General features: G+C 36.0%; 1 protein-coding gene across 1 annotated transcript; it reads right to left on the bottom strand.

Moving 5' to 3' along the window:
* Window positions 1-1,490: 1,490 nt before the first annotated feature.
* Window positions 1,491-2,105, bottom strand: LOC140141696 (uncharacterized). The gene has a single exon (XM_072163608.1). It carries the CDS (start codon window positions 2,103-2,105, stop codon window positions 1,491-1,493), a length of 615 nt encoding a protein of 204 aa, XP_072019709.1.
* Window positions 2,106-14,623: the final 12,518 nt, after the last annotated feature.

The following is a 14,623-nucleotide window of genomic DNA, read 5'->3' as shown; positions in this document are numbered from 1 at the left end:
AGTAGCTATATACTGCTGATATTTGTGTTGATGAAGTAGCTATCTACTGCTGATATTAGTGTTGATGAAGTAGCTATATACTGCTGATATTTGTGTTGATGAAGTAGCTATCTACTGCTGATATTAGTGTTAATGAAGTAGCTATCTACTGCTGATATTAGTGTTGATGAAGTAGCTATCTACTGCTGATATTTATGTTAATGAAGTAGCTATCTACTGCTGATATTGGTGTTAATGAAGTAGCTATCTACTGCTGATATTTTTGTTGATGAAGTAGCTATCTACTGCTGATTTTGGTGTTGATGAAGTAGCTATCTACTGCTGATATTAGTGTTGATGAAATAGCTATCTACTGCTGATATTAGTGTTGATGAAGTAGCTATCTACTGCTGATATTGGTGTTAATGAAGTAGCTATCTACTGCTGATATTGGTGTTAATGAAGTAGCTATCTACTGCTGATATTAGTGTTGATGAAGTAGCTATCTACTGCTGATATTAGTGTTGATGAAGTAGCTATCTACTGCTGATATTGGTGTTAATGAAGTAGCTATCTACTGCTGATATTGGTGTTGATGAAGTAGCTATCTACTGCTGATATTAGTGTTGATGAAGTAGCTATCTACTGCTGATATTAGTGTTGATGAAGTAGCTATCTACTGCTGATATTAGTGTTGATGAAGTAGCTATCTACTGCTGATATTAGTGTTGATGAAGTAGCTATCTACTGCTGATATTGGTGTTAATGAAGTAGCTATCTACTGCTGATATTAGTGTTGATGAAGTAGCTATCTACTGCTGATATTGGTGTTGATGAAGTAGCTATCTACTACTGATATTAGTGTCAATGAAGTAGCTATCTACTGCTGATATTAGTGTTAATGAAGTAGCTATCTACTGCTGATATTAGTGTTAATGAAGTAGCTATCTACTGCTGATATTAGTGTTAATGAAGTAGCTATCTACTGCTGATATTGGTGTTAATGAAGTAGCTATCTACTGCTGATATTAGTGTGAATGAAGTAGCTATCTACTGCTGATATTAGAGTTGATGAAGTAGCTATCTACTGTTGATATTGGTGTTGATGAAGTAGCTATCTACTGCTGATATTGGTGTTCAAGAAGTAGCTATCTACTGCTGATATTAGTGTTGATGAAGTAGCTATCTACTGCTGATATTAGTGTTGATGAAGTAGCTATCTACTGCTGATATTAATGTTGATGAAGTAGCTATCTACGGCCAATATTGGTATTGATGAAGTAGCTATCTACAGATAATATTCATATTGTTGAAGGAGCTATCTACTGCTGATACAGGCATTGATGAAGTAGCTATCTACTGCTGATATTGGTATTGATGAAACAGCTATGTACTGCTGATATTGGTGTTGATGAAGTAGCCATCTGCTAATATTGCTAATATTGATATTGTTGAAGTAGCTATCTGCTGCTGATACAAGTATTGCTGCTGCTGCTGCGTTGCCATAGTCCTCATAGAACCGTCGGCATTCTCTTGCATGCTTTCTCTCTTGCCACGGCCATTCCACCATTCGTCCACATTCTGATGTTATCAATCCATCCTGTTTTCCTTCGACCTGGCCTGGCTTTGCCTTCTACTTCTCCTTCTATCGTTATCTGAACAATGCTATCTGGACGCCACTTCCAATGACCATACAGGGATATCTTTCTTTTCTTCAGCTGACTGAGTAGACCTTGTTTCTCTGTGATGCCCACTTTCTGACGGATCCATGCATTGGTTTTCCTTTCTTTCCAGCTGACCTGAAGCATTCTGCGCCATACCCACAGCTCAAACGACTCTATCTTCTCGATATCGCTTTGTTTTAGAGTCCAACTTTCTGCACCATACAGGGCTATACTCCAGACAAGAGATCTCACCAGTTGTTTCTTCAGCTTCAGGCTGATCGCTTTAGCCTTCCATAATCCTAATAATTGGCTGGTGGCATCTCTGGCAATTGCTAGTCGAGCATTGATCTCCGGTGTAGAGTCTGCATCACACCCTACCATTGAGCCAAGGTATTTGAACCTTTCAACCTGCTTGATTGGCTTTCCACCCAGGGAGATTGCCTCTTTGCTACCATGGGTCATAACATGGGTTTTGGCTGCGTTAATATGGAGACCAAAGGTGTGACTGCACCTCTCCAGCTCGACTGCTTGCTTCTCAAGTTCTGCCTTCGTGCATGCTATGAGTGTGGTATCATCTGCATAGCGAATATTCCATATTGCTCTTCCACCGACAATGCTACTTGTATTGATACAAGTATTAATGAAGTGTAAAATGATAACACCAAAGCTTCAGATTTAACACTTTTTACTGATGCAATCTGGAATTTTGCATAAATACAGGATAGCTTAGTAACCATATTTCGCCACATACATTATTTTTTGGAACCTGTATATCTCATTTATGACATTTTTCAATCTTAGCAATTACAGTTCAAAAATGAGATGAATATTATAGCATAACTTGGTGTATTATTAGCATTGTAAGAATGCAATTGGAAAAAGCAGCACCACCCTTTGAGTTCTTATCGCGAAAAGTTTTCATCGCGAAAAGTTTTCCAACTCCATTATCATGTTTATTGTAGATATATAGTGCTGGAATGAGAAATCTTTATCCAGGAACAAAGCTGCTTTTGATGATAACAGAATTGAGATTGATACAATTGGGTTTACGCACTGGTTGTAAAGTTGAATTAAAAAATTTGACAAGGCCTGTAATTTTGGTGATATGTGTCATGCATAGGTGCTCTTATTGCCAGCTGAGTGCACAGCAGAATTGTACATCTTAAGCACATTCGGCATCAACATAACTCAATATGCTGTACAGTGTATCAAAACGGTATTATGTAAATATTAGGAAAACAATTATACCTAACAAACTGATGGTATCTGAACACTTAATTACACCGAAGATGTGAAAGACACATGCTTAATGTTGTAAAAATTTGTTGTATGTGTGTAAAACATCACATTTTAATCAAATATTTTTTGTGCAGAATTATTCATGCATATTAAAACACCTGTCACGTTGTAATTATGTGCCAAAATTTACACATTTACGTAAATTTGATAACAAATTTGTAGAATTAGGTTGATGTATGCTATCGTAATTTTATTAAAACTTTGTAGAATTAGGTTGATTGACAGATAACTGGGTTTTCTACTTTTCATGTGTCATTGGGCCCTGAACATGTTTAAAATAAAACCTCCTATGTAACCTGTTGGCAGTTTTGTTTTAAACATGTTCAGGGGCCACAAGCATACGACATTTTGCTCCTATTGGGCTGTTTCATTTGAAATACACACTCCCCCTGGGGAAGATTTAGCTAAAGTCTTCTACGGAGGGAGTGTGGGTTTCAATTATACTAGACAATTGGGGCAATTGGGTAACTCCCATTTCTATTCACTCACTTTTTTTTGTGAAAATTTAACTTTGAATAACTTATATAGCAATTATGATAGAAGTATCAGTTTTTGTGTGAAGTCAAAGTAAAAAAGGACTAATATTAGAAATACAAAATAGTTGAATTTGATTTTAGTAAACATCAGACTCATTTTGCTTGATCACATTACATTATGCATGGAACAAGTCCTGAATAACTTAACCCATTCTATGTATGCGGGTGTAGACTGCAGAAGATAAGTTCCAAATTTTTTATAAAAATACACAATTTCAGAATTGGACATTTAAATGACCATATAGGGAAAAAGCATGAAAAATGCAATAAAATGAGTACAAACAAGCCCTGTATTGGTTCAGTGGTTCTTGAGATAGCTCTTGTTATTTTGAGGAAATCACATGGACTTTTAATGTTGTAGCCTATCATACAAAGCATTAGATTAGCTCTCTACCCCAGGCATGTCATCTTATGTGTCATGGTCATCATGTACTGCATAACTCAGATGAGCTCTTTACTGTAGGCAATCCTTATGTGGTCATCATGTACTGGGCAAGGATGAGAATTATGCTTCTTGAAATGCCACTTGTTTTGCATATTTTAAAGCCATAGAGGCCCTGATGTAATGTAGTTTTCAGCAATCCAGACCCAATGTTCAATAGAAGCATACTGATATCTCTAACATACACATTCAGTTTATTCCACAGAAAATATGCACCATAGGTTGAACCCAACAGTTTATTGACTAGACTGCAGTACGATATCACAAGCATTGTCATTTGCAGGGGTACACAAACTTGCAAATTCTCTATTTTTTGGGTATGGATAAAAAAATCCTTTTAATCAATTGAAAATCATTGTGGCATAGTGTAAAAAGTCTTGGAAAAGTAAACATGTCTTGAAAATTAAGGTATGGAAAAAAATAAGCCCCTCTTTAAAGAATATACACCCTGCGATATGGGATGCTTTTTCACATCCGGGCTTTGTTTGAAGTCAATCGATAAAAGCATGCAGAGCCACTACTGTTCAAAATACCAATAGATTGATCAAAACTCAGAATGTATAAAATAATCTTACAAAAAATTTATTTTTTATTTTTTTACGTTATTTATTTTTTTGGCTTTGCAGTGTCCCTGGACCTAGACCTAACTTTAACAAAAAAATTTTATACTCGCGTCAGTACGGTAATAGGATAAACATGCAACCAGAGGGTTATTATATAAGACCATCTCATTAATGTCAAATGCTATGTGTAATAGCGTGTTTATATCATGGCCATTTGCAATATAATCTTGGCTATTTTTTGGCATGAGGGTATGTAGCAAATGGAGGATGAAGAGATCAATAGAGTGATGTTGTTTTGCCTCGGAGCAAGGAATGTTGGTTTAATTTGATGGTGTGTGCATTTATTAGACCCTGCAGTTGAACACATACAGTAAGCCAAAAAATTAAGGTACCAGTTACGTTCACCCCCTGTATATCCTAAACAAAGGCAGATATGTATAGTTGGAACCAACAGCCAATAGCTACATCTTTTAGCTCGAATTTAACACCTCATTCGTTGACATTATTTAAGAAATAAAGACACAATGATCCAAAAACCCAAAGAAGATGCCAATTTAAAAGTTGCCGTTTGCCACATTGCATGCCCTATTGATTTGTACACAAAGCGTTTGCGAACAAGATAACTAGCGCTGTACTTTCATTGATTAGCACGAACAACTAGCGTCGTGCTTTCATTGATTAGAAAACAAATGTGCAACTTTTTACTTCGTATCTTCATTAGGTTTTGGACTACTGTTTCTTTAATTCTCAACCAATTTCAACAAATAAGGTCTTAAATCAGAGCTAAAGAGTACAGGCAGCGGCTGCTTGTTTTAATTTTGACACATTCGTCTTTATTTAGGATATACAGGGATGAACACAACTGGTACCTTAATTTTTTGGCTTACTGTATTAGCAGTGGAAGTCAGATTGGATTAGGTGAAATTGACTGTTGTAATAAGTGAATCTCAACTACACATGAACAGATTTGATGCCAATCACACCATTAGGCTAATCAAAGTTGATTGTTTGATTTTCCCGCCAAAATATTTTTGCTGAGTGATGAGACTTTTTTTTATTATTAAATTAATTATTTTTAAACAGTTATTATTTAACCCCATGAGACCTACCTGCCGATTGGCCAAAAAGAAGTTTTCATTATCAATTGGACCAATCAGCAACATTGTTAGAATAATTTCACCATGCAAAAAATTTGGGGTGAATTATTTGCAAAGCTCCATTCTGATTGGTGATTAAAGTGAATATATCACGTGATTGACCAATCAGAAGTAATGTTAGATCGACAGGTAGTGCTCAGGGGGTTAACACAAATCAAGATTTTTAATGGTAACATGCATCAAAGCATTGAAGGCAAGAAAATGATGGGTCAGTATAGTACATTAACCTTTATGCACTTTTTGCAGGAGGTATAGAAAAGAGAGTATCAAGTGCAGAAAAATGACTGAAATATTCCATATCTTGGTTGTTAAAGATATAGGTAAAGCCATATACAGGGGGAGTAAAACTTGATCGCGATCAGTTTAACCTACACAAAAGGGGAGTATGGTTTTCAAAATAATTAACCCTAACCAAATCCATTTCAAAATATACTCCCCCTGTGGAAGATGTTTCTTAAATCTTCCACAGGGTTATGGCAGATTTCAACTAGAATAGACCATGTCAAGCATAGAACCAATTCTAGGAAATTCTTCATCACAGCATATGGTGAAAAGTAATATAATATATTAGCCATATACAACAAATATATGTAGACAGATTTTGTTCTCTTATCACATTTTATATGACACCTACGCATGATTTATTGTACAGCAATGGAAAGATTTAGACTACATGTATTGTGAGTCAAATTCCCATGTCCCGATAACAAGGAAGAAAAATATCACTGATATAAAAATGTTTAAGATTAATAAGATTTGGATGACAACTTTGCAGACAAGGTCTTTGAATTTAAAAGGGTACAATATTCCCAGAAATATTGAATCCTCTTTGAACAAGTTCATTAGGAATGTTGATATCAACTGTGAATTTTGTTCATTTTGAACAATTCCAAGTAAAAACGAAGTTGATTTACTCACGTTTTAGTGACGTTTCACCACTACACTAGTGGCTTCATCAGACTGGCAACTCATCCATCAGACTGGCAACTCATCACATCTGACTGCTTGTAATGTTTTGTTCATAAAATTTCTGTAGCAAATTGTCTGCAAATTATCCCAAACATGGCTGCATGTACAGTTATTTTGTAATGGTAGGACTCATCAAGTAATATTGTTCTTGGTCATCTTGGTTGGAAGCTACTTTCTCCTTGGCAGCAATACAATTATTCTGTTTTAAGTGGCAAGCTTTCTGTGTCACGGAAAAACGGACAAATCCACAGAATTTAATAAAAAACGGAAAACACAGAAATTTGCGGGAAACATGTTTTTTCTTGAGAAAAATAAAAATGAAGAAAAATGAAGAATGTGAGGTAAAAATAATGAAAATGAAGTCTGTCTTCAAAGATATCAACCTTAAAACAACTAGACAGACATGGAGTAGACATACGCTAGTCGCTTATATTTACTTTTGATTTGTGAAATGTGATTTTTAATCACAGAATGTGAACACGGAATTGAAATTACATCACAGAAAATCACAGAATTTAGTATTTAAAACCACACACTGAAAATCACGGAAATTGGTGTTTTAAATCACAGAAAACTTGCCACTCTAGTTTTAACATACAAGATTTTGAACAACTTGTCACATCCTTTTCTAGCTCATATATTTTTCATTCCAGATATTCATAACAAAGGGGGCATAATGTACTCCACATTCCAGAAAAATATAGCACTTGTAGTTGCCAATTCAGGCAACCCCATTTGAAATTAATACTCCTTTTGTGGAAGATTAAGGTCATGTCTTCCATAGGGGGTGTATGGATTTCAACTGGAATAGCTCATAAAATAGAGAAATATGGAGGTCTTTCTTTTTAGATGATGGAAAAAACACCCTCTTTTATAGACATACTTATCAAGTAGGGTCAGTTGGTCTGGATTCTGCTTTTTTTTCTGGAAGTGGATAAATGTCTTTAAAACAATTACATAAAGCTCGACTCATTTGAAATAATCAATTCATTAGCTAAAACAAAGCTGTTTTTAATTGCAAATAGCTAAAATAAATCTTCAAATTACCAAATCTGTGTCAGTGTGCCCATTGAACAGGTTTTTTGTCACCTTAGCAGCAAAATTGGTTAATTTGCTTAAAGTAATTGTCTTAACTCACTTAAGTAATAGTGTCTCTGAAAAAATAAAAGAGTTTGATTAATGAGTCTTTGGGTGACAAATCTTTTCAAAATATGGGGCAACTTTTTGCGCCAGCAGAATAGGTGTCAATATGTGGATCCTGGGTTTCTTTACCAAAATTCCTTCCCACTAGGTAATAATAGGCATATTGCATAATCTGTATCCTTTTGTTATTGGGAACTGCCCCTCCCCACTCCACCTTCCACCGACTTCATTCCTTTTGCAAAAAATCCCAGCTTTTTTACATGTTGGCAAACTGCTTTTATGCATCCCAATTGTTAATATTCTAGCTCAATTCAATTACTAGTGCCTGGCATGACCTGACATTACATGCCAGCGCCTTGACAATGGTCCCCCTGGGCCTGCGACTTAACAAGGATGCTACTAACATTAAGCAGTGCAATGAACTTGTAGCACCGGTGTAACTTCCAAACTGTGATGCCATAACAAATATGAATCTTATGTCAAGAGAATTAATTTTCAGATTGAGCTAAAAATAATTTGTTTCTTATTTTATCATTTTTACTAACGGGAGAATGGTTATATCTCAATAACTACATGTCCAATTTTGATGCGACTTGTAGGCACTTGTGAAGACAGAGAAAAATTCAGATGCAGAACTGATATATCCAAAGGCTTTGACTGACAGTTTCATCCTAAGAAATACAGCATATGCAGTTCAAATAATTGTGTCATTACATAAGTTCTGTTCACATTTTGAGTTATACCCGGCGCAAACTTAGACTAACATTGATATAAATTCCACAAATATTTTCGCTACTCCTTCCGCGCATCCAGACCTAGCCTACTCCTAGCACTACGCCTTCTAGTTCCACCAAGCATTCACTTCTGGTCGACGTAAATATGGGCTACCACTTCCGGTGTTTGCGTGATCTTTTTCAACCATGCGATATGTAATGTTTTAGTTCCAAGCAACAAAAGGTCAAACTTACACTGGGCATCAGGAGTAAATCATCGGATGTACGTCTGGCGGAACTTACGCTGACCATCGTTCACATTACCACTACTCCTGGCAGCACCTACCGCTACTCCTAGCAATTTGCGTCAACCAAGTTCCGCCAGGCGTACGTCCGACAATGTGAACACAACTATAGGTGTACATAGTTTATCACTACATAGCTGTCATTCTATCAGACAAGGTATTGTCCATAGAAGAGATGATGTAATGGGATGAACTACCATAGCAATAGATGAATACAATTTTTGAATATATCGCCCTGCACTACAACATTCACATGGTATCTATAACAACTTGTTTTATTTCAACAATTTGTTAAGCAAACACAATTTATTTTTTGTCCAGGAATGATATGCACATTCAAGTACATTAAGTATATGAACATTTCGTCACTGAATAGCCCAGAAGGCAACGCAAAAGATGATGAACTAGACTCCATATACATGCCTTGTAATCATGCATGATATTGAATGCCATAGGGTATAAATCACATCTCATACAATAATCCAATAAACAAAACAATCCTGTTGAAAGCTGATGTACTACAATGTACATGATCATGCTCTCTGAGTGGAATGTTGTTTTAAATAGTTTGTAAATAAAAGTTTCTAGTTTTCTTAAATTGTCATTTTACTTGTTGCTAATTTAGGACAGTGATGTAAAATAGTGTTGTTTTCATTAATAAAAATGCAAGAAATAATAAACCAATTAGTACAATTGCTTGTTCACAATTCTCTTACTTCAAGAAAAATATAATAACTTGTTTCTTCTTCCTTTAACAGCCCTTTTTATTTTGCCTTTGATGCTTGTGCAGAGATTTATAATGAATAGCCAAATAGATACATTTGCTGTTTACAATTTAATGGAAAATACCAAAACATTTGTCCTATATCTTGACTCATACGTTTTCTGATTGTTATTTTAGAAGCACTGTAAACTTGGATCTTTCAGAAACAAAGATTTTATTTTGATGGAAGTTAAGTAATTTAAAATGCTTGTAATATGTATTTAACAATGTAGAAAACATTTTTTTTCGTAAATACTTTCTTTCAAATGTTTAAAAAAAGTTGTGTCAAGAACAATAAATTTCTAGTTTAACTATTTAACTTTCCTTCTCTTTCTCTTTCTATTGTCTGTTTATTCTGTCTACATTTCAAAATCCTTACTACTAAGCTTGCAAATTCCTGCCGAACTTGACATTGTGGCTGATAATATATATAACAAGGTTAGAACCACAGGCAAGAGAGTTACTCATGCCTCACTGTGATTGGAATACTAATACCATTAAAAAGCTCAGATTTTCCTCACAGCCATTTAATATTCTGATTAGGAAAGACTGTCCATTGATTTTGATAGTTCTTTTTGCTTTTTTGTAACGCTGCACCAATATATATTGCTATATGTCATGGTAGTGTGCTATCTACTGTAGATAGCAAATGCATGTCTCATAAAGCCACTCAATAGTAATATACTAGGTATTGATGCATGCCATGATAGTGTGTTATCTACTGTAGATAGCAAATGCACACCGTCTCATAGAGTCACTAAATAGTAGTATTGGGCTATTCCAGTTGAAATCCATCAACCCCTATGAATGGAAGACATGACCTTAGTGTAGAGTCCGAAGTTTGCCGTTTTCTAAAACCCATTTTCCGTGTTGTAAAATTTGTAAATCGTTGTCATGAATAAAGCTTAAAATGTATAAACAATGATATTAATCACAATAAAGTGTTCAATATCACGATCAATATGCTCTGATTGGAATATCCTCACGATAATAGGCCGACTATTACAATGTTTGGAGGGATATAGGGGGTTCATGCCTTGGAATTATACCTTTATTTCGGTATTATTAAACAGTATTTTTATCATAAAAATTGACATACACAACTCATGCCTGTTTTTAACATTTTTAGTCAGTGAGTGCGTATTTTACGCTTTATATCTAGTCAGTGAGAGCGTATTTCATAAGCCCGATCGCGATGTACGGCTAGGCACGCGTATAAAGGTGATTCAGCGTAAACGGCGCGTAAAATGCACGCAATCTGTAATACACGGAACAGTCATCTATTTTTTGTAATGTTTTTCCTATTTAGCAGCAATTAAAATGTTTAAAACGTAATTATTTCAATATTTAGAATGACTTAGTGGTATGATAAATTAGTTATTAGGTTCAGCGTCGGTATGGTACGGAAATTATCAGTGTCATACTGGGTTCAGCCTTCGGCTTCACCCAGTATGACACTTCGCGCACGATAATTTCCCGTACCATACCTCCGCTTCACCTAATAACTAATATTATCGTTGATATGACTCTAAATCCGACATGTCAAAATAAATTGTCCCTTTTCAACACTTTACGACACATATCAAAAAGGAAAAAAAAAGAAATTTCCAAACTATTTTGTCCGAATAAGCTTACCGTACTGTTTTCATCGGAAAGTCGAAAATTACCTCCCGAAGTTGACCCAAACCCGGAAGTAGAACGAACCAGGAAGTATGTGTACACCGGAAGTTGGCAATCGTAAATCATATTGATTTTTTTCAGCATTTTTAAATCTCATTACGAGTTTTGACATGTGTCGATTGTCGTATTTTTTCCACAACAAAGTTTTGAATTATAAATCATGTGTCGATAATAGGCCTAGTCTTGACTCCCTGCTGTGAGGCTCGGAAATTTGGATTGGATGCATCAACATCTCAATGCGCATGCATTATGGAGTTCAATCTCTCTGAGCAAGTCAACTGCTCAGTGCCAAAAGTGGGTAAGTCATGTGTAGCTGCAGTGTTGATGTGTATGATTAACCCTAACCGTACCAAACATCAAAAAACCTCTATTCAGAAAGCGTAGGCACAAGCAGGTATCCCACATGATGCTATTGCGTCATCATGCGAGCAGTAATATGGTGACGGAAAGCTTGGCCGGGCAAGCTACACCCATGTGACAAGGTAGGCCTGTGCACGGGCATGGCACCCAAAGGATCGGGGGTTCAAAACCGCACCCGAGAAAAAAGTTTTCTCTTCTTCTTCTTTATTTCTTTCCTCCTTCTTTCCTTCCCCCTCACCAAAAAGCAAATGGGGCATTAGGGTTAATAACTTAAATTTCCATCATCTTCTCACCATAGGCTCCACAATCTTGTCATTATAATACAATTCTGTGATTTCTGGTCATATTAGGCTATTCCATGTAAAATCCATACACCCCTATGGAACATGTGACCTTAATCTCCCATCAGGGGGTATATATTTCAAATGGAGTCGCCCTTTCAGACATCCCTGTGTGGAAGATGATTAAAGTCATATCTTCCATATAGGGGTGTATTGATTTCAATTGGAATAGCCTATTTATATACATCTTGACTTGATGGTGACTTGTAAAATACACACACAATTCAAGGTTAACATTATATGGCATATTTGTTTATATTGTCAACAATCCTTGAATGTGGGCTTAACTTTCTCTACACTGGTGTCGACTGCAGACAGCAAGTTTTAAAAAAAATTCAAATTCAAAAAATTTCAGAATTGTAAATTTTCATGACTATATTTGGAATCAGCATGAAAAATGCATTAAAATTAGTACAAACAAGCCTAGTATTGGTTCAGTGGTTCTTAAGATAGCTCTTGATATTTTGACAAAATATCTCAAAACTTTGACTTTTTATGTTGAGGTCTATGGCTAGCACACAGCGCATTAACATCAATATTGCTGCCTGTCCACTCTAATAGCACTCAATATTTTAGAAATGGTTATTCCAGTGTGATTGTTTGGATAAATAAAGTTAGCAAAACATGGAGTCATTGAATTGAAACCCTAACCATAACATTAATGCCATTCTCATGCCAGACTACTGGAGGCATGCAGTTATTACTTATTTTAACCCCATTGGCATGACTGCAGAGCTCCTGATGATTGGCTAATTGCATGATATAATCAAATGAGTAACCAATCAAAACAGCGCTTTTAAATCTCTTGGCAATTAAATCCCTTTCAGCCCTATTGACTATTGTTATCTTATTCCTGATTGGCTCAATACATGTTATGGTCCTCTTTGACCCTGTTCACATTAGAAAATTTCTTCATTTGACGAAGATAAGTTAAACTTGATTAACTAATTAAGCATGCGGACACATTACACTGAACGAAGATCGAACGAAGACATTGCACTGTACACATTTCATGAAAATTAACGAAGCTCAAATGAAGCTATCATCTGGATTTCTTCTTCGAAGAAAACATTTACCAGTGCCAACTCTTCCTCCTCTGTCCACATTTTGCTCTGTGTGTCATCAGCCATGGTTAATGACTTTAATTGATCAGAGACTCTAAACACAGTTTTCAAGCTAATTTTAATTGATTAAGTGGGGAAAATGCAATGAAAATCTTACATGTACAAACGTTTATTATTTAGGGGAAGGTGGGGCATAACGGAACACTTAACTTCGAGGATGCTCTGTGATGTCACCATAAGTAATATGACTGTAAAAAGTATATGTTCAGTTGAAGTTTGTATTTACCTTTAATATACCATTAACCAATATAACTTGAATCTTACAATTATTTATAAAAATGAAGATATATTTTCAAAAAATAAATCCGTTTTGCCCCACTATCGGGCAAAACGGAACCCCTATGGGGCAAAACGGCACACTGGGTGTAAACTTATATCAGTAGTTCCATCGGTAGGCCCTAGTCTAGTTATATGTAGGCCTATATTCAGTTACAATATTAAGTGGGCCTACCATCTCTGTGGAGTGAGTGGGTTAACTTCTTATAGACCTAGTAGGCCTATAATATGTATGACCAATATTTGATTAGAAAGAAATATTAAGTAGGCCTACCCATCTCTGTGGAGTAAGTTAACTTTTAATCATTAATTCTATCTGTAGGCCTAGTTTAATATGCCTATGTTTCAGCGAAGTGTTTACCATGCTCGAGTAGGCCCCTAGATAACGCCTACATTTCCTTGAGTGAAGACGTATTATGTCCAATTGGGGTCAAAACGGAACCCATCTGTGGGGCAAACGCCTGAGGCAAAACGGAACCCTGTTCCGTTATGCCCCACACTAGGGGTTCCGTTTTGCCCCATACCCGATTTTTTAGGAATAGGTTGCATGCATAATACATTGTAGCATATAGGCCATGCAGTACATACAGCTCAAAGCTAGTACCTTAGTGTTTACAATATACACAATTATTTGGGAATCCGATATTAATGAAGTAAAATTTCAGCGCATTAAACATCTTCATATCTTACGTCCGACAGGTTGTAATTTTTTGACTCGATCTAGCTCGGATGTCAGTAGATTGTTTCAGATCAAATTTTTGTTGTAAATCTGCGTGGCCATACTTGTGTTCCTCAATATAATTTGCATAGACGGCAGTATTGCCAAGGCCTATTTTTCCCTATGGGTCCGTTTTGCCCCGGGGGTCCGTTATGCCCCACCTTCCCCTACAACCCTTTGTGAGGCCATGCACCTAAATTACAAACCACATCATTCTAATTCAACATCATCTGCTGAAGACGCCAGTTGAACCGGTGAAAGTGCTTCGGTGAGTTTACCAAATTTGAGTAGCATTGAAGTTTAGTTTTGCATTTTATTCACCCCCCCCATTTACTTTGCCCCTTCCCTTGGCCCCTTGTGCTAAAATTTTTGGCAAAACTGCTGTAATTCCTGCACATTCCAGGATTTTCACTAGATATTCTTTTAGTGATTTCTTTAACACACTGTATACAGAAAAGTTGCTACCTTGACTACTTGTATGTCCTGTATGCCTGATAGCTATTTGGTTCAATCGGCTTAGTTTATTCCAAGCTATTCTGTCCATTTCGAGTGTTTTTCCATACTCAGTTGACCAAAGTAGACAGTGCAAGG

This window comes from Amphiura filiformis, chromosome 19 (genome assembly GCF_039555335.1).
Source record: "Amphiura filiformis chromosome 19, Afil_fr2py, whole genome shotgun sequence".
Lineage (NCBI taxonomy): Eukaryota > Metazoa > Echinodermata > Ophiuroidea > Amphilepidida > Amphiuridae > Amphiura > Amphiura filiformis.
Note: the sequence above shows the minus strand (reverse complement) of the source record. Positions and strands in the feature narration are given on the sequence as shown.

Coding starts and splice junctions, on each gene's coding strand:
- LOC140141696 (XM_072163608.1), bottom strand. CDS start 2,105: ATGACCCATGGTAGCAAAGAGGCAATCTCCCTGGGTGGAAAGCCAATC.